General features: G+C 43.3%; 1 protein-coding gene across 1 annotated transcript in view; it reads right to left on the bottom strand.

The window, feature by feature from the left end:
* Positions 1 to 13,030: 13,030 nt before the first annotated feature.
* The window catches only part of TGFBR2 (transforming growth factor, beta receptor II (70/80kDa)), an 89,573-nt gene continuing 82,468 nt past the window's right edge, over positions 13,031 to 20,135 (bottom strand). The window contains exons 6-7 of the mRNA XM_012720525.1: positions 18,392 to 18,519; positions 13,031 to 15,559 (exon numbers count right to left, since the gene is read on the bottom strand). Of these exons, the coding sequence (XP_012575979.1) occupies positions 15,380 to 15,559; positions 18,392 to 18,519 (308 nt within the window). The 3' untranslated portion in view covers positions 13,031 to 15,379. The remainder of the gene's footprint in view (positions 15,560 to 18,391; positions 18,520 to 20,135) is intronic.

Consider the following 20,135-nt stretch of genomic DNA (forward strand, 5'->3'; position numbering starts at 1 on the left):
AAATTGCCATTACATGTGAAAAGTGAAGACCAAATGAGGTTACCAGACTCTGTCACAATTACTGTCTCCTGAAAAGTGCTGTGCAGTTAGAAACCAAGAATTGGCACCGTGCTGATCTCAGATTCCAAACTGAGTGTTGTGTGATGTGCCTGCTATAATAAGGGAATGAGTTCATGTCTTTGGCTTGATCCTATCTAAAAGGATTGCCTTTGGTTCTCATTTCCAAAGTAAAATCCAACGAATGTTTACCAGTTTGCTGAACTCAGAAGAGGAGCTGAGTGTTTGGATGACTTTAGACCCCATTGTGAATCTGATTGCTTGCTGATGACTTTCCTTAATTTGAAGAGTAACTGTCCCTGAAATCCCTTCTCTGTTCTTTCGTCAAAGTAGCCATTAAGACCTGAAAATAAAGGAAAAATACTCAACGACAGTTACTCTTGGTGACAGGGGCCAAAGATTATTCTAGATTTAATACAATTTTGCATCAGTCTCCTTGCTGGAGGAGAGTTGACCTGAGTGGGTTGGGGGGGGTGGCTAGGGGAGAGGGAAGTGGAGCATTAGGCTCAAGTGACTCAAACGATGGTAGACTCCCCAGAGCTCTGGGGCCAGGCCAGCTGACTGGAAAGAAATAGAAACATCCTCGGTGTGCTGAAAGAAAAGATGAACAATTTGAACTTATAAGAAGAAAAATGTACGCGAAGTCCAGACTAGAAAAACTTAAAGGAATTGTGGGCTTCTTGAAGGGGAAGAGTAAGTTGTAGGAAGATGACTAGAAAATGTACGGAAGGAAAAAGCTGTTGCTCACTTTCAAGTCTTTTCAGGTTAGTTATTTCTTTTACAGAAAGGAAATGTATGCTCTGATTTTAGACAAAAAGGGGAAGAGCAGAGAACTCTGTGTTTGCTGTTTGTCCATTGCAAGAAGTTCAAAATTATCCTTTTATCAGAGAGGTATGTGTTGGGATGGTGTATACTACTCTTTACTCTTTACCCATTCTAATATTGTGGAGTGATGGCTCTATGTGGTTTCACTTCTGTTTCCCTGCTGACTGGTAAATGACCTTGATTATTTGTATACATTTACCTGTCATCTATCTATTATATGTGGTAAATTCCTATTTTTGCAATTCTTAGTTTTTTTTTTCTTACTGAGTTTTTAAGTGTCCATTACTCTAGATACAAGATTTTCAACATGTAGCTTATTTTTCATGTTCTCACCAGGGTCTTTCTTTCATAAAGCAAAAGTCTAAGTATTGACCAATTGCAAATAATCCATTTACCTTATGGCTCATGTTTTAGTGTCATGTCTAAGAAACTTATTGACAAAAACTCAAGTACATAGATTTCCCTCTTATGTTTTATTCTCGAAGTTTTATGATTTTGCACGTTCCACTTATAATAAGTTTTAACTAGAATTTTTGTAGTGTAAATTGTTAGGTCCATGTTGATGCTTGTTTACTCTGCATATTGACATTATGCATTTAATCCTTTTTAAAAGCTGAGTGAGACTTTGGCCATTTTTGTTGTTCCAGTGATTTTTTTGTTGTTGTTGAAATATTGGGGGTATTTTTTGAAATGCAAAAATTGAGAAGGGTGACCCCTGTTTGAGGGAGTTTGTCTTTTGCTTATGTTCAAGTTGTAGCTTCCTGTTTCATAGAGATGTGATAAATATTTTTAATAAAAACAATATCTCTGTAATAGATTGTTTGTCAGCTCTGCGAATATAAAAGGGGACGATTTTTTTTTTCTGTACTGTCTCCTTAGCCTGTTTACTAAGATATATATCACATTTTAGTTTAATGCTTATTTAATAATAAAATCATTTTCTTTCTCTTTTACCTTTGTGGAGAGGTTTTATGATTGGCAGGTTATTTATATGATTGGAGTGTTGTAGTAATCCATGCAGAATTCCATTCATATAAATCAGAAGAACATACCATCATGACTGCATGGATGGAAATGTCCACATGTGCACAGGAGGGGATAGGCTCTGGTGAGGTCACTCAGGGATGTGGAACTGAGGATGGCAACGTAGATGGTGATAGTATATGCATAATGTTTTCTCTTTTTAAGTAAAAGGTTAAGGAAGGTCTGCCTCAAACATGACTAGAGACATTTATTGTCAATATATGGTATGTACCTAAGTGATGAACTTTTATCTTTTTGCTAATAAAACAATTAGGAATAAGAACACAAAGTAAACAAATAAAGAGAAAGCCAAACAAAATAACAAGCTATAATATTAAAGGAGATTTCTGAAATGAAAAGTACAAATGTCAATGAGAAGTAGCAATCTGTGTGGCAGACTTCTATTAAAAAATCTGGAGGAAAATAGTCCAGAAGTGTTTTCTATTGCAAGGGCAAATCTACTGTTTCCTTAAGATAGTAATACAAGTCAGTCATAAATAAGTTTCTGGTCCTCAACCCCACATTAAACGATGTCAGGACCTCAGTCTAGTAATTAGAAAGCATATAAATGATGGGGCCCTCCCTGGTGGTGCAATGTGTTAAAGCACAACACTATGAAATTGTGAGCAGCTGCTGCAGCATGAGTTTGATCTCTGGCCAGGGGGGTGGCCTATATAGCATGCCAGGCCTCTCCTATTTAGCCCATTCCCCCCCCCCCCAGCAGTTTATTTCAGTCAATTTGCCTGTTCTGCTCCCCACTCTCTCTGGTGAATCCTCTCACCCCCCACACCTCTGACCTGTACCCCAGTTCTTGTATGCATAAATAAATCTTATAAAAAGAAAACATAAATGATATTGCCTTGAGCCTATACCATATAACTAAATACATTCTAAAGAAAATAAATAATTAACTTCAAAAATAATGCCACAGAAGATCTTTAATAAAAGTGTATATTTATTGGATCTTATAAAAAAAGTTATTTTCTAAACATAAATACAATAGAAGAGCTCATAACGATAAATTGCATTATTTAACAGTACATGATTTAAAATTTGGATATATTAAGTATGCATTAACAAAGTCAAAATACATAAAAGCTGAGAAAGTATTTGTTGCAAATTTTCTAATAAATCATCTAAGTGTACTAGATAAATATATAAAGAAATAACAATTTTCAGCAATAAAAGTGTAATTTCTAAAGAAATATGTGAAAAAATTTCAACCCTCCCTTCATGCATAAAAGAAATGTAAGTGTAGTTAATCTTAAGGAATTAAACAATAAGTATCAACTTACAGGAAGATGCTAATTGCAACAACATTTGTAACACTAGAAGCCAGAAGTTGGGAAACTAACAAATCTCTGCAAGAAGTAGAAATGAGCAGGCCTAGGAACACATGTGAGAAAAAATTTTCTTTAAATGGCAAAAATTGTTTGTTTCCCAAGTTTCTTTTCAACCTAATATTAGGTTATTATACATTCGGGTCTACATAATATATATATGATTAGCTTCTGAGATTTTACTTATTTGCCCCTGTATTAGTGGCTTAAAATTTTGAACGTTCAGTGTTTGAGTTCAAACTCAGTATTAGCATTTCAATAAACTATGTTTTGTATCTATTAATGAAGGTTTATAACCCATGAATGATGTCATTTCTTTAGATTCTTTAGATTCTTAGATTCGGAAAGGTTTCATTTTCTAATACAGTGTCTATAATGTCAACACAATACCTGTCTCTACATGAACAGCCTTTTCCTTCATTCATTGTGTCAATAGCCTAGACAGTCCTTGCAGTAATCCTGACTCGGCATCCTCCACAAGGCCGTTAAGGAGAGGAGAGCTCGCTAGCAAGACCATTCTGTTCAAAAGCAGGGGCTGTTCCTCAGATTTGGGAAGAGATTCTTAGTTGATGCTGTTCAGTCTCAAACAACTTCAAGTGGGCCCTTTGAGAGGCTGGGAGGATTTCAGCTAAATGCCATTACTGTTTCCTTTCTAGGTACTGGAGCTCCACACTGAATTGAAGTGCCGGTGAGGTGGGAAGGTGGTTACCCCGTAGGACGTCAGTTAGTGAATGGTAGTCTGTGCTTTTTTTTTTTTTTAAGATTTATTTGTGCATACAGAACTGGGGTACAGGCCAGAGGCTCAGGAGCGGCGAGAGGCTTCACCAGAGACAGAGTGGGGCGCAGAACAGGCAGATAGATGAAATACACTGCTGAGGGGAGCGCGGGCGGGTTAGGAGAGGTCTGCCGCGCCATGTGGTCACCTCCGGGGCAGGCAGGAATCGAACTCATGCGGAAGTGGCTTTAGCTTCTCAGTGCTGTGCTTTAACCCGCTGCGTCACCAGGGAGGGCCTTTTTTTTTTTTTTTAAACTAAGCCTATACCTTTAGCACATAGCATGTACACTCACAGATAACTTGAACATATATGCCTAGGATGGAGACTGATCCAAACTCAAATATTCTAGGCATGGTGGCCTCTATATCATGAAATGTCACACTGTCACATAATGAAATATTACAGTGCTATTACAAGTGTCTCACCTACCTTTATTTATCAAGGGTGTTTTTGGTTAATTATCACAGAGGATGTACAAGTGCGTGTTCACCAGTGAAATTCTTGGTGTTCAAGATATGTAAAGTGGCTAAAATATCGTGAAGATGTAAACAGGAACCATATGACTTTGTGTCTGGAGCCTTCAAAATGGCCTCTCAGGGCTTCTGAAACAGTGCCCAGGGACTGACCTGGAAAATCCTGAATATGAGATACCACCTATAAAGTTGCTGCCTCTTCCCAACCCCAACCTCATCAGGAAATCTTCAGAATATTTCTGATTTGTCTCAAATGCAAAGTCTGATGACAATGCGTAAGGACTGAGATTTGGGGCTTTTTTGAAATTATGGAACAGGTCGACTCCTTTTGTGCATTCTCAGCCTTCTTTGCATTAAAACCTGCTGGTGTGCTTTGGGAGACCAGGTTGGTCCTTCACTAACCATTGGAAGCTACCGATTCCCCCCAAAAGTCTGACTGCTAAAGGGGGAAAGGTTTAGGTTAATTATATGGGCTTAGGTTAATATGCAACACATGAGACTTGAGAATATTTTCTTGGGGCTCAGGGCCATTTAGTGGGTGGAGGCTCAGAGGGAAAGACTATGGATCTAACTCCTTGGCATAGAGATAGGTGAGGCTCACTTGCGTAGACCTTTGAGCTTCTGGAGTTTCTAACTTAGTATTCGCACTGTTCACACAGGCTAACAATTTAAAGTGTCCTCGGCAGGGGCAATTTAAGGTGTGCCATGTTATGAGCTACCCTTAGTCTGCATGCCCCTCCTGGTCTGGGGCATCTCTGGTCCCCTTCTGATGGGGAATTTTCACTAGACTCAGGGGTGTGGAAACACAAAACCTCGTTTGGATGCAACATTTCTTTCTTCTTGCTTCCTGTCCACTACAAGGATTTGAAGATTAGATGTCCTTTTCTTTTCTTAAGCTTTAACGATACTACCCCAGAATCATCTTGTCCCACTAGATCATGTCCCATGATCTATCCTGAATGAACATTTGAAAAAACTCATGAACAATTAACTTACTAAATACAAACACACATGCACACAGATTAGATCTAACCCATCTATCTAGGTTATCTATACACAGAACAGAAGACCTCCAGATTTATATAAATTTAGAGACCTAGATATTTTTCAGATTTTTAGAAAGACAATAAGGTGGATATCATGACACCATAAAGTACAGTTTAGGTGACACTATCTCCCCAATCAAACGCATAAATATTTTTTTCATATAAGAAATATTCACCTTAAATATGATGAGGACTACAAGGAACCTCGTATCAGGCTTAGAAACCAATGAGTTAGGAAGTGTAGAGTTTTCAGAGCTTCCGGATTTGTAATAGCAAATAAGGGATCATGGACCTGAATTACCACAGGCCCACAATAAACACGTCTATCATTTGTTCTTTTTGGTATTTCTTCAGCACTGTCACCAGTGAGAGAGATTGTTCTCCCATCACACCCAGGAGACGTGTTGAGTCTGTTGAACAGACTCAAAAAGAAAACTCTCAGATGGAAGTGTGAGTCCCTTTATTATCCTGGAGCATATGCAGTGCATAGAAATGAGTCTGGCACCTTCTTTTGTGGCAAGATGTGAATGAACATTCACTCTTTATTATGAAACAATAATCATCTGTTTTTTTCCATTCTTTGAAGCACAAGAGAGATGAAATGCAAATATGCTTTTGAAAAGGAAAATTTGAAAATTAAGTGAACTGGTGTGTTGGTAGCTAGAGATGTGGACTCCACATGGACAGGATGTCCAAATCTATAGGAAAAAATGGCAGGAGCAGAGCTTGGGCACATGCCAAGGCAGAGGGCGAAGAATCTCTACAGAAGTGGCAGGCATGGTGGTTGGTGTCTGGGGCAGAGGAAGATCTATGACTCCCAGGCAGGGGCACAAGTGTTGGTGGGATTTTTTCTTTTAAAGATTTATTTAGTTATGTATATAAAACTGGGGTACAGGCTAGAGGTGCAGGGGTGATGAGAGGATTCACCAAAGACAGAGTGGGGGGCAGAACAGGAAGATCAACGAACTACACAGGAGCAGCAGGTGGGTCAGGAGAGGTCTGCCGTGCCATGTGGGTCACCTTCCAGGGCAGGGATAGAACTTATGCTGAAGTGGCTTTAGCTTCTCAGTGCTGTGCTTTAACCCGCTGCGCCACCAGGGAGGGCCCTGTTGGTGGGATTTAAGGAAGTAGCCCTGAGTGCATAAGGAAGCAAGTCCAAACCATGGCACTTGTGTTCTAAGATCAAGCTCCTGCCAGACAAGGAGGAGAGGCAGCCCTTAGCAACCCAACGGTGGGATAAGGGGCAGCTCAGGAAATCAGACTCTGGTCACTGAGAAGCAAAGCTCCTCAACCTCTTGTCCTTGTTCCCACTGCAGGAGACCTGAGACTGGGGGGCAAATCCAGGAGTTAGTGCAAAATATAATCCCAGAAGTGTAGATTTTAGGGCTTCTTTTCGCACATGCCCTGAAGAATAGGGGTTCAGCATCAAGATTAATTAATTTATAGAAATAGGTGACATTTCTTGCACATTTGAGTTTGTAATCAGAGATCAATAAACACTAATTTAATGAGAATATAGTAAATTTTACACACAGAAAGCTTAGTTATAATTGCAACTCAGGTATCTTAAAAATAAGATTGCAGAAAGTCTTTCTGGCTTCAATTTGAGGAAAATATTCCAAATGAATGACCTGGTGTTTGTCACACACACATAGAGACATAGTAGCACCAGACTAAACACACAGAGAACAACTGTAAATCATATGTAAACAGTTAGATGTCCGTAAAAATGGGAACTATTTTTCTAATTTTGTGTAACAGTTATTTTAAAATATAAAAGAAAGGACATGTCACGTAAGTATTGATGACATAAGATTACTAAGGAAAACTGGTCTACAGGTTTTAAGTATTAGAGGAGCCTTAGAAATATTGTAGTCCCATTTTGTAAATGTCTGTATTCTAAAGTACCAGTGATAGTATAAAATCGTTGCCCAAAATTCTTCCATGTTTTGCTCCATTGAAAGGTGGGAGAACTTGTCCTTGTGTTTTTAATTTAAATAATTGGCAAACTGTGTTCTGTGACTTCCCAGACTCTACATAAGTACCCATGGTTCTCTTGGTCCACCAACCCTAAAGGCAGCCAGTTGCCCAGTGAGAACTCTATCATCCTGACACGGCCCGTTGGGACGTCATGTGTAGGTGTTCTAGATGAAAGCCCCACTCAGCTCCCAGCCTACCACCAGCACCCTGTTACAGTGATGCCTCTTGGGTATGAGCCTCGCTAAGCCATCACCTTCTAGCCTCAGGTAACATCTGATTTCAGTGGTAGAGGTGATCCCCCAAGTAAGAAGTGCCAGTCTGAGACCTTCGCACATTCCTTACTGATAGAGTTTGAACAAAGTAAAATGGTGGCTTTGAGCCAGTTAGTTTTACATTAATAGAAATTGAGATAAACAATAATTGCTAAATGATGTCTTCATTATTGTACAGAGTGTACATCCCACCTCTCTCTCTCTTTAAAGATTTATTTATTTATGCATATAGAACTGGGATACAGGCCAGAGATGCAGGGGTGGTGAGAGAATTCACCAGAGACAGAGTGGGGAGCAGAACAGGCAGATCAACAAAGTACACTGCTGAGGGGAGCAGCGGGCAGGTCAGGAGAGGTCTGTCATGCCATGTGGGTCACCTTTGGGGTGGAGATCGAACTCGTGCCGAAGTGGCTTTAGCTTCTTAGTGCTGAGTTTTAATCTGCTGTGCCACCAGGGAGGTCCCAACTCTCTCTTTTTTATAAGATTGAAAATCAAATCACATTTGTGAAGCTGTCAGAGCCAACTTTGGGAGTATCCGAAGTGAACGAAGTAGAAAAGCTTGGGCTTGGCATCTTTTGTCGTAGAAAAACTCATACCAGAAATAATTGCTTCAAACTCTGTAGCAGGTTGAATGGTGGCCCCCAAAAGATGTATCCATGTTCTAATCCCTGGCATCTGTATGATGACCTTGTTTGGAAGGTGTAATTAATGACCTCAAAATGAGATCATCCTGGACTATGCTGGTAGCTAACTCAAGTGACAAGTGTCCTTGTAAAGAGGAGGGAGAGATGAAGATGGCAGCCAAAGTTGAAATCCTGTGCATGCAAGCCAAGGAAGGCCAGTGAAGAGCAGCTGGACCCACCTGGCCCTGGTTATTGCCCAGAGCCTCCTGGGAGCCCTGCTGAAACTCGACGTTAGACTCCTGGACTGAAAGAGGATAAATTTCTGTTGTTTTAAACTACTAACTAAGATCATGGTACTTGGCTATAGCAACCCAAGGCAATAGTGAAACTCATGGAGACAGTAGCGGGAGAACTGGAGGAGCAAGGCCAAGCTCCTGGGGAGAGTGGTGACACATAGAGCCCACAACTGCAAGGGTATGTGGAGGAGACCCCAGGAAATTCTCTGCCTACACTAGTTATTTTTGACCTCAGGCTGTTTTGATCCAATGGACATTACTGATTAGACATCCCAAACACACAGTTTATCCATATATCTGTTTTCTGAGCTGGATCAATGACTTCTAAAGACCAAGAGTCTTCATTATTTCCTGCAACAAAAATTTATTGAAAAACCATTATTAAGTGCTCTATTCTGTACTGGAAGCTCAAGTAGTTACTTGCTTTCAAGATGCAAAGAGGACTAGCGTGGTGTATCACTTTTCCTTCAGCTGAAATATGTTGGGTGATGAGTATAAAAGTGCCAAAGAGCTTGGAGGGGTTGAGAGAGACCTGAATTCAAACTGGAAGCTTGGAGCAGACATTCATCTTTATTTCCTTCACTAGTAATTGGGCTCTAGAAATCTCAATGACAGAATTTTATTATGAATATTGAGAAATATAAAATTTCAATTGCTCCTGTGACACCAGGGCTACAATTGTTCTGGTGTCCACCATGGGCATGGGTGGGCATGGATGAAGGGCAAAGAGTTGGAGGACAATTTCAGGAGCAATGTGGTATACCAGTTGATAGGCAAAGTGATTTTTAAGGACCAGTATGTGTGTGTGTGTGTGTGTGTGTGTGTGTGTAGAGACAGAGCAAGCGAGCAAGCATTTCAGTGTGTGCAATTTTTGCTTAATTAGTACAGGAAGTCTATTAGCAAGTTATTTTTAAATGCACCAAAGATCAGGAGGTGTATTAGAATTAAATTACACTGTGAGAAGCTGATTGGCAGGCCATGTAATATGGGCAAGTTCACAATCTTGCCTTTATCAGCACAGTTTGCAAAATAGGCCTGAAAGCCATGGCCCCAAACTCATAGTCTGGAGCTATAATTATTCAAGTAAAAAAAAAAAGAAAAAACTAATTAGAAATGTGATAAGCAATGATTAGGCTGCCTATTTCAGGAAGAAAATGAACAAAATGAGCAGAAGCTAACTGCAGTGACTTTTCTGAAAAAAGATGGACACACTTGTTTAAATGAAAAGTTCCCTGTCTGTCACCTGGGAAAGGGATTGCCCTGGGGACTGGACTATTAGCATGTCATTTGCATAGAGAGCTTAGAACAAAAACCACTACCACAAAATAGAAACTCCAGGGCACAAAGAAGCTGCATTCAAAAGCTGCTGACGGGGCACAGGGGACCCTGTCCCTCCTGAGGACACTTGGAAATTCACTGTCAACTTGGAATGCTCCTGACTTCACAGTAGCAAGAACTGAAATAACCTGCAGGGGGTCCCCAGACCTTGACTCCTGGTTTGGCTGAAGCTCCTGGCCTGGGGTCCAGAGTCCTTGTGCCTTTGAGGAAGGGCTCCTGGTGATCAACCTCCTCCCCTCTGTGGCCAACTGCATTTTCCTCTCCCCTATTTGGGATAAGGAATCAGATCCTCCTCAAGCAAGCCAGAGGCACCACCTTATCCCTTAACTCCAGCTTCAGGACACATTGAAGGTGTTCAATCTTGGTTTAAAGGTCCTTAGCAAGACCTTGTTTCCTACCCTAGTTTCCCCTTCTCTAAAATAGAGGAAAAACTACCTCCGATTAGTGGTGAAGTTCAAAGCAGGTAAATAGCGTTTGGTGCATAGTGAGTACTTAAGCCCTTACTGATTAATTCCGTGGGTGGAGCAGTCCCTCCATTCTTATTCATGTCTCCATCTTTTGTAGTTTCCAAACGTAAGTGCCATTATCTACTTAATGCATTTAAAACATCGATTCAAGTTTTCAAACTCATCTCTATTTCTAGCAATAATATTCAGGAAAACCCAAGCTGGAATGTGTTATTTTTCCTGACATGTTAAAATTAAAAGACCATTAAAATAATGCTTTTAAAGGTGGCACCACCTGAAATCCACTGGGCTAGCACATCAGGCCACTCTGCCCCTGCAGGGTCATTTATCTTTTATTCGATCTCAGCAAGAATTTAGACAGCCCTTAGATTAGTGGAGAGTGGTTCCTTGTCAGCTTCTTCCCTGACCCCTTTGAATACAAAGACCCTGGGGGGGGGCGTGGGGAGAGAGGAAAATAGGAACCAAGTCCTGTAGACAGAAGAATGGGCCATTTCCTGGGCTGGCCCTCCTTTCCCTCTGGACAGGACAGTTTCCTGCAGAGACAACATGAAGCAGCTAAAGAACCAAGCATTATTCGAAATTATTATTCCGACTCACATTAAATTCTAGCTCCAGGATCTCATGGCTTAGCATCCAAATTCTACCTCTCAGACCCCAGACTTTCTTCTAGATTGAGGTTTCTGAGCTATAAAATGGGCAAGGAACAAGCCGAGGGTTAAGTCTCATGCCACAGCAGATACTCCCCGAATGAGCAGCTTCAGAGTGTGGGTGTTCACACAGGAAACGCCCCTGATTGGGGGCCCTTGGTCCTCTGTGGCCTGCTCTCGGGACTTACAGCCAGAGCCCTGTGATTTCTTTCTTTGTGAAAACAGCTCTTGGCTTACTACAGAGCAGGTAACCACTAACGTTAGTAACCAGCTACTACTGCAGCCAGGACTATGATGCCCACCGCAGTATCGGAGAACATCAGCTACCGCCGCGATTCCCACCTGGGAGCAACTTTTGAGCTCAGGAAGTATTTGGTGATGCTTTGATTGTCACAGGTGTGGGCCGGTGCTGCTGGTGTCTGGTGGGGAGAGGCCGGGGTGTGGCTCCATGGCGTGTAACACAGGGACAGGCCCACTCCCCAGACAAACAAGTGGCTATTGCACAAGTGTTGCGATTTAGAAACCTTGAAACAGGCACTACTTACCATCTTCAGTAGAAACTTAGCTATTTAGAAGTTACTTGGTAACTCAGAAGAAGCCGCGAGTCTCTCAGATTCCAAAATAGGTGTCTCAAAATTTGGGAAGAAAATTGAAGATACTTCCTCCGAAGAAAGTCTGCAGGCAATGACATGGGGCCACTGCCTAAGGCACATTCTTCTAGAGATTCAGATAAAGCCGATTAATAGCTGCTAATGGGCTGCTGTGAGTGGTTGGGTAGAAGGTAGGCACCGCTGGTGTAGGGATCTTTAGGACAACATAAAAGCAATACCATGAGCGCTTAGAAGCGACTTGATCTGTGCCAAGTGGATGGAGGAGGCTGGCTTGCGACACAGGGGAGCAGGCTAAAATGGTGGCCAAGAGATTCCATGCTAGGGCTTGGGGACAAGGGACAGGTCACCCACAATAGCTGGGGCAGAAAAGACATCTTCCTGTGCTTTTCTGAGTTCTCCTAGGCTGGCAAATAATCAAACAAGCCTCAGAAAGACTGATCACAGAACAAGTCAAAAAGTTTTAAGAACACACTAACCTGCAGAGACCCAGCATGACTGTAAATCCCCAAGTGGTTTCTATCTTCATAGTTAAGTCAAGGGAGGGCGAGGGGAGAAAGGAAGGTCAGTTAAGGAGTTTACCAGGGAAGGCACAGTACACCAAGCAAGCAGCTTTAAGTTCTGCCTTTTCCATTAAAAAGAAAGAAGGAGGGCCTTCCCTGGTGGCGCAGTGGGTTAAAGCTCAGCACTGGGAAGCTCCCTGCAGCTGCTTCAGTGTGAGTTCCATCCCAGGCCAGGGAGCTGACCCACATGGGGCAGTAGACCTCTCCTGTCTCGCTTGCTGCTCCCCTCAGCAGTGTATAGTCAATCTGCCTGTTCTGCTCCCCACTGTCTCTGGTGAATCCTGTCGCTGCCCCTGCACCTCTGGCCTGTAGCCCAGTTCTGAGGTCTCCTGTGTATAGCAAGGAAGATGGCCTTGCAGAGACAACTTTCCATGTAATTGTGTTTTTCAAAAGCAAACTCCATTCCACCTTAAGAGCCCCTCCCATGAAATCAAACTTGCCAAAAAGTCGTCTTCTGGGTTGGCATATTCTTCTCCCCGACAATCTCAAATATATATTGTACTTCTGCCATTGCTTCTTTAAAAAAAAAAAAAAAAAAAGCATCTGAAATTCTCAGTGGAAGTAGGGGGTATGGAAAAGGAGGATAGGATATGCTTCGTGACTTTTTCTGCATAAACCACAAAACCACCAAGGAAAGCAAATAGACTTAGCTATGAATAGGAACAGGAGGCAGGAAGCTGACCTGAGTATTTTTGCTTTATTTAATCTAATAAACATTTTATTTATATAAAAGCCAAAAAATGCATAGGATGAAAATAAGTGCTTGAGACATTTGATATAAAAAGAGTATATAGCATTCACATTCCTATTTTAATACATGAGTACTGTGAAGTGTTCCATAAAAGAATAAAACTTTCCCTTTATGCATAGTAGTAAGTATTTTTAGGAAATGCAGAATGTAGTCTTGGTCTTTTTCTTGAATAATATAAACAAACAAACAAACAAGCCACAGTATCATCTGATACAACATTCCAGTTTATGCTGATGAGCAACCAGAATCATAAAGCTCTTTTGAATTTTGGAAGATCACATTCAAGGACCAGCATTCTAAACATTCACCACTAGAGGTCAATGAGCAACAGCTATTGGAAGGCATCAACAACCTTAAAGAGCACAGAATTTCTGGACATTCCCAAGGCGTTGCAGCCAAACTGTCCTTATTTCTCTCATCCCACGCCAACTGAGCAGTATGCCTAGGAAGTTCTACCTCGCTCCAAACTTCAGCATTCTGCTAACCCCCCCCCCCCCCCATGAAAAGGGACCTTCCAAAATCCAAATCAAGCTGATTTGCTCACTCTCAGTCCTTTGCTAAGATTCCTATTTGGCTGAAAATAAGTAGCTTCAAAAACATTAAAAAAAATTGTTATTTGCAGCATTAATACATGTGTGTGAATTAACAGGTTTCCTATGGAGTATTAAAGCTTTGTTCTTGTCCTGTGGACACTTATTCCTAACTGCAAAAGGGACAATAGTGTCCTGCATTCAAGTCCTCGCCAGCAAATTCTGCAATGGCTGATATGCTGGTGTCCTGGAATACAGTGCTCCCATGCCTAATGCAGTGGGGATTATTCTTCTAGCGAAGCACAAGAGACTCGGGCTCACAGGGACCACTTAGAGGAGGTTCCTTTAGTCAAAAAGACCAGCTCCAAATCTTAACCCCAGGCCAGGTAGAGGGAGGGATCAGAAAAATGTTCCACAGCTGGAGAATGACTGCTTGGATGCTCATGTCTTACAAGGGACCTAGAAAAGGGCAAGTTGAATTCCTGGTGGGGGTGGGCGTGAAAATTCCCTTTGTTCCTAGCAAGAAGTGAAGCGGCTTTGAGTGTCTACACATTTTGTGAATGGTGTGGACTGAACTGGAAACCATCTATTTCACTTGGGGGTCCAGATCTTTGGGAAAATATTCAAATATTGAAAAAGTGGCTCATTCGTGAAGTGCTCTGCAGGCCAAGCAAAACACAAGTTCAGGAGTGCCTGAGGAAACAGTCCTGCCTGTGCGGTAAGGTGCAGCTATGTTCCTGTCCACTCAGTCAAAATGTTCTTGAGTCTTACGGTGACGTATTCAGGAGCCCACCTGCATTTGCAAAGAAAGCTTCAGCTCAAATCAAATGTATGAAAAGTCAAACAATGAAGACTGCAGGGGAGATGTTTTCCCTTGACAGGAAAGGGAGAAGGGCTGGGAGGGAGAACAGAGACAGAGGCATTGGGGGGTGGCTGTGGGGGGGTGACTGTTCTTTTGTTAATCTCTCCTTAGTAGAAAGTGTGGCGATATCTTAGGTGGAGAGATTTCTGCAGCTTGAGAATGGGGCTCAAGATGTCTAAGCTGTCAGAAATGGAGTAGAGTTTCCAGCTTGTTGAAGAAGGTAGCTTGAAGTTCAAGTGAAAAGTCCAGGAGAAACACTGGCACACAGGCACCCCCAGACCTGGTCCCCAAACAGACTGTCTTTACTCCCATGGCCAAGGAGGACCCAAGTGCGGGGAATTATTATATAGCAAAAGCAAGTGCAAAGGGTCCACAGTGGACTCTGAGACGCCAAGTCTCCCTCCTGCTGCAGACCCCCTCCTAATGCAGAGCACCAGTGCGTGATTGTCAAGTGCTAACGTGAAACGAGTCCCTTCCTTCTGTGCGCTGGGAAGGAGCTTTCCAATCAAACCGACTGCCTGGGAATATTTGATCTTTTCCTTATCGCTTTCCAGAGGATGGCTGCATATATAGATATGACATATATAGATATATATAAAACATAGCTATTCCATATTTATATACACGCATTAATAAAGTGCAAATGTTATTGGCTATTGTAAAAATCAATCTCATTTCCTGAGGAAGTGCTAACAGCTTATCCTATGACAACGTCAAAGGCATTGAATGCTTGTGCTCCCACACCCTGCGGTCTTCTTATTTCTGCCTAACCCCCACAGATTACAGGGAGCGGAGAGACCCCTGGGTTTCCAGGAAGCATTGGTTCAGGGGCAGCTTTCAGCTGCCTGTTCTTTGGGGATGGGGTGGCCTCTTTGGGCTTGGCCCAGCCTGCCCTGGAAGAGCTATTTGGTAGTGTTTAGCGAGCCATCTTCTGGAATCTTCTCCTCGGAGCAGCTCCTCCCCGAGAGTCTGTCCAAGTGGTCCAGCTCGCTGAAGCGCTCTGCTACGCACTGGGCCGTGAGCCGGGCCTCTGGGTCGTGGTCCCAGCACTCGGTCAGAGTCTCACACACCATCTGGATGCCCTGCAGAGGGAAAGAACACAGGCAGCCTGAGCTGGTGGGCTCATGGCAGGCAAGGGACCTGCTGAGCAGGCTGGGGGTCGGGGGAGGGCCAGTGCGCTAGGTGGTCCTGCCAGAGTGCCCTCTTACAGGGCGGTCAGTCCTAAGTGGCCCGAAGGGAAGGTGCGGGGGCTGCCCGGCCCTGGCGCCCATCTGCTCCAGCATCATCTCATCAGCATAGTTCCTGAGATGGAGAGACAGCACATGGACCTTCCAGGGGCTTCTGGAGGATAGCAGAACCCCAACCCACCAATACCTACAGAGTGGCCCTTATATCATTGCACACCTTCCTACTTTTTTTTTTTTTTTTTTAAAGTGGTTTCAGGCTTTGCTTTTAGGGCTATTTTAGCCTCACAACAAAAATGAATGGAAAACAAAGAGGTTTCCAAACTCAACCTCTCCCACCCTCAATCACTTGCCTTGGGGTACACTTATTGCACCAACACACACAAAGCCTGATCAACCAAAGTCCATGGTTCACATTAGGGAACACACAACAGGTCTGACTGAAGGACAGTGACAAGTACCCACCATGACACTATCCTCCACAGAATAATTTCACTGCCCTAAAAATCCTTGCACAACCCCTGGTCATCCTACCTCCTCCCCCCTGTGCTCTGCCAGCCTCTGGCACCCACTGATCTTTGCTATCCCTGTGATTTTGCCTTTCCCAGAGTGCTCAAGAGTTGGAATCAAAGGTGCATCACTGTTTGAGCAGGGCTGACTTCTCCAGAATCCTGAAGGGCACGCACGAGTCTAGCTTCATTTCATAAAGTGCGCATGCTTTGGGCAGAGCTTTGGTCGCAGTATCTGAGCTGCCAAGGAGGCCTCCTCTATAACCCAGGCCTCTCCATCATCACTCAGACCTAAGAAACAGCTACACTCATAGGCCAACCCCACAAAGATCCTACTCAAAAGATCCACCCAGAACATGTGATCCTATAGAGTAGCAAGGGTCTTCTCTACTGGCCTTAACAATAGAAAATATTTTTTGTATTACTTAAAGTGCTTTTGGGAAATAAAATAGGTGGGGGAGGGAGGCATAAAGAGAGACCAAGTGATGGAAAGAGTGTGTTGCTGCTAATTAGGGAAGTCCCACTGTCCCTAGGGATCCCACAAAGGAGGCCCATGTTGTATGAAAAACAACATGCACTTTGCTCATTCACCCTCAAACACCAAAATCTTTCTCCATATACCTCTCCCCGACCCTGAGTGAGTACATGATGTTGAATTAATTGTATAATTCACCTAATTGACGGTATTGATTGATGGCCTGTTAAGAGCAGAGTGTTATTGTTGGTACACAAGTAACATTTATTTTATTCTGGCACTGTAATTACAGGCAGTAAATTAAATTAAATATTAAGCATTAACTTGAAATCAATAGGGCAACAAATCTCATTAAGAGAAAAAATGTATTATGCAAATTTTTCCAGAATTTTATCATCATGAATAATGGCTTCATTACAAGAACTGTACAGGAGAGGAAGCAGCAGTTTTGAAAGAATCACCAGTGCCTCGTGATTTCATAGTTCATGGGAAACAGTCTAGACTCTTTGCCCAGGACCCCAGGAATCATGCTGTCCCCTCCCCCATTTATAGGGGCCTGTTGCTGGCTGAGGCTGGCTGGCATAGCTGGGCCTCTTGCTCTGTCTCCCACCGGGGTCTGGTCCGGTGTTCGGTTCTTAACTCTGCTCTTAGAAAAGCCTGTGACTAGGCCTCCCTGTGGTGCAAGGGGTTAAGTCTCAGCACTATGAAGCTATCCGCAGCCACTGCAGCATGAGTTCAATCCCTGCTGAGGGAGGTGACCCATATGGCACAGCAGACCTCTCCTGTCTCACCTGCCTGCTCCCCTTAGCAGTGTGTTTCAGTTGATCTACCTGTTCTGCTCCCCACTCTGTCTCTGGTGAATCCTCTCATTCCCCACACCTCTGGCCTGTAGCCCAGCTCTTGTCTGCATAAATAAACAAATCTTTAAAAAAAAGTCTATGACTGAGTCCAGTCTTTACCAGATAGAAGAATTCACCCAAGGGAGCCTAGAGTAGTTTTTGCCTTTCTTTCTCAGTAGAGAGAACGGCTGCTCCCTCTCGGTCTCCACGGGCCTCACAAATGATCCTTTCTTCTTCCCTGACCACTTTCCTGAGGAGAGGCCCCCACACCAAGAATGTGGAGCCCACTCCCTGCAGGCTTGAAAAGAAAATCAAGTCATGGATGTTCCCCAGAGAGGTCCTGTGTGTTCCTTTGCATTTTCCTTCCTTCTCTGTATTCTGCTACTCCAGAGCAAGGCGCCAGAGCTCCCCTTTCCCAAGCCTGTGTATCTCGGGCTTGAGCAATAGCGCTCACCACTCACTTCAGCTGCTGACAAACTGCGTGTTGCTCACTCTATTTCCTTCCAGCGCTGAAGATTTCCAGAAGAAAACATTTGGAACCCATTGGAAAACATTTGGAACAAAACATAAACTCCCTAGGAAAAGGCGTGGGGGAGGGGTGGGGAGTGGGAGAGACTACTAACAACATGTGTGACCCCAGAACCCAGGGGCTCGGGAAAGGGGCCAAACACCCACACAGGGTAATCTATGAGCTTGTGGACGTGCGTGCTCGGCCTGCCTGCTGGTCGGCGTTTCCAGGACAGGATCGTCCCGCCTTACTGTAACGTTCTTTATGAAACAAGACCTACTAAGGTCACAGAACACAAGGCTATGTGCTCTCAGACCACAGTCCATGATCGCCTCTTGCTCTCGCCCACGGGGAAATGTTGGATGACTTTTATTTGACCTGAAGCCAGTCACTCCTTACCTGATGGTTGAGCCAGGAACTGGGAATTTCTGGCCGTCCTCGATCTCGTAACACGTTGTCCTTCATGCTCTCGACACAGGGATGTTCTCGCACTTTGGAACCAAACGGAGGCTCATAATCTTTCACTTCTGTGAGGGAAGCAGCACAGGGAGTGAGTGAGTGAGGGGAACGGCTGCATTGAATTGCCTGGCTGGGCAGCACCTGGTCAAAATACAGCTGTAGCTACTCCAAGAACAACTTTTAAAAGTGGATTAAAATAAAAAGGAGGCCCTCCCTGGTGGCGCAGCGGGTTAAAGCATAGCACTGAGAATCTAAAGCCGCTTCCGCATGAGTTCGATTCCCGCCTGCCCGGGAGGTGACCACATGCCCTGGCAGACCTCTCCTGACCCGCCCGCTGCTCCCCTCAGCAGTGCACTTCGTCGATCTGCCTGTTCTGTTCCCCACTCTGTCTCTGGTGAGGCCTTTCGCCGCCCCTGAGCCTCTGGCCTGTACCCCAGTTCTGTATGCACAAATAAATAAATCTTTAAAATAAATAAATAAATAAATAAAAAGGAGCAGGGGGGCAAATGGTAGCTCATGCTGACTGTGAGCTCTGCACTATACTAAGAGCTGGGGGCAGAGTGCAGAAAAAGAGCAACGAGGTCACTGAGCTGACATCCCAGCATGTAAAATACACATTAATATCTTAACTGGGGTCATGGCCCTGAGAGGCCCACACCGGTGCTTAGGAGGGGGTGACTCCTACATATTAGCATGGCTTGTGGATCTACAATAGTCCACAGCACTTCAACAGGTTTAATGTGTGCTGCTGAATTTCATGAGGATACTCAGCCAGGAGAAGGTGGAAATAGTGATACAGGTGAACCTTGAAAACATGATCCTCAGTGAAAGAAACTAGACACAGCAGGGCCATCTTGCATGATTCCACTTATGTAAGGTGCCTCGAGTGGGGTTCAAAGATGCTGAAAGTAGAATACTGGTTTCTAGGGGATCGTGGACAGAAGAGTTTAATGGACACAAAGTTTCAATTGGGAAAGATACCCATTTCTATAAATGGGTAATGATGATAGCTGCACCACAAATGTACCCAAGCTAGTGAATTATATACTTAAAACTGTTAAAAAGGTGAAGTTATCATGTGTGTCTTTTGCCACAGAACATTTCAGGGGGAGGGGTGATTTAAATAAAAATGTCTAAAATTGTTTACAATAGGAATGATGAAAAAAAAGAGTTGATACAGTTTTAATGGGATGATAAAGAAGAGAGATTAAGAATATCAACAGACAAAATTTAAAAAGATAATTTTCCTTCAATTATACATGCTATCAAGAAAATACTAGAAGATGATGTGAACTACTCACTAGGGCTTCAGGTTTCAACTAAAGTCAAGTTCTTTACAGAAGCTTCTTGAATAGCCTCTAAGCTCTTCCACGTAACAAGTCCTGGGAAGAGCTCTACATTAGCAAGTATCATATTTTAAAATAATCACCTGCTTCTCTGTCTTTCCGAACTAGATGGCGAGTATCTGAGAACAGAAGCAAATTTCATTTCTCATTTTCGTTCTCCTAGCATCTACAGCAGGGCCTCCTTAGGCCCTCAGGACCCTAAGAATGTTTTGAGGAATGAAGGGATGGGTGAATGAAAGAATGAACCTTAGATCGGTCCAAAGTAGCAGAGCAGAAACTCTGGGCGAGTAATTCGGGCCTTCCTGGTGGCACAGGGGATCAAGTCAGCTCGATGAAGC

The sequence above is a fragment of the Condylura cristata genome, unplaced genomic scaffold (assembly GCF_000260355.1).
Source record: "Condylura cristata isolate star-nosed mole 26May11 unplaced genomic scaffold, ConCri1.0 scaffold00004, whole genome shotgun sequence".
In the NCBI taxonomy this organism is placed as follows: Eukaryota; Metazoa; Chordata; class Mammalia; order Eulipotyphla; family Talpidae; genus Condylura; species Condylura cristata.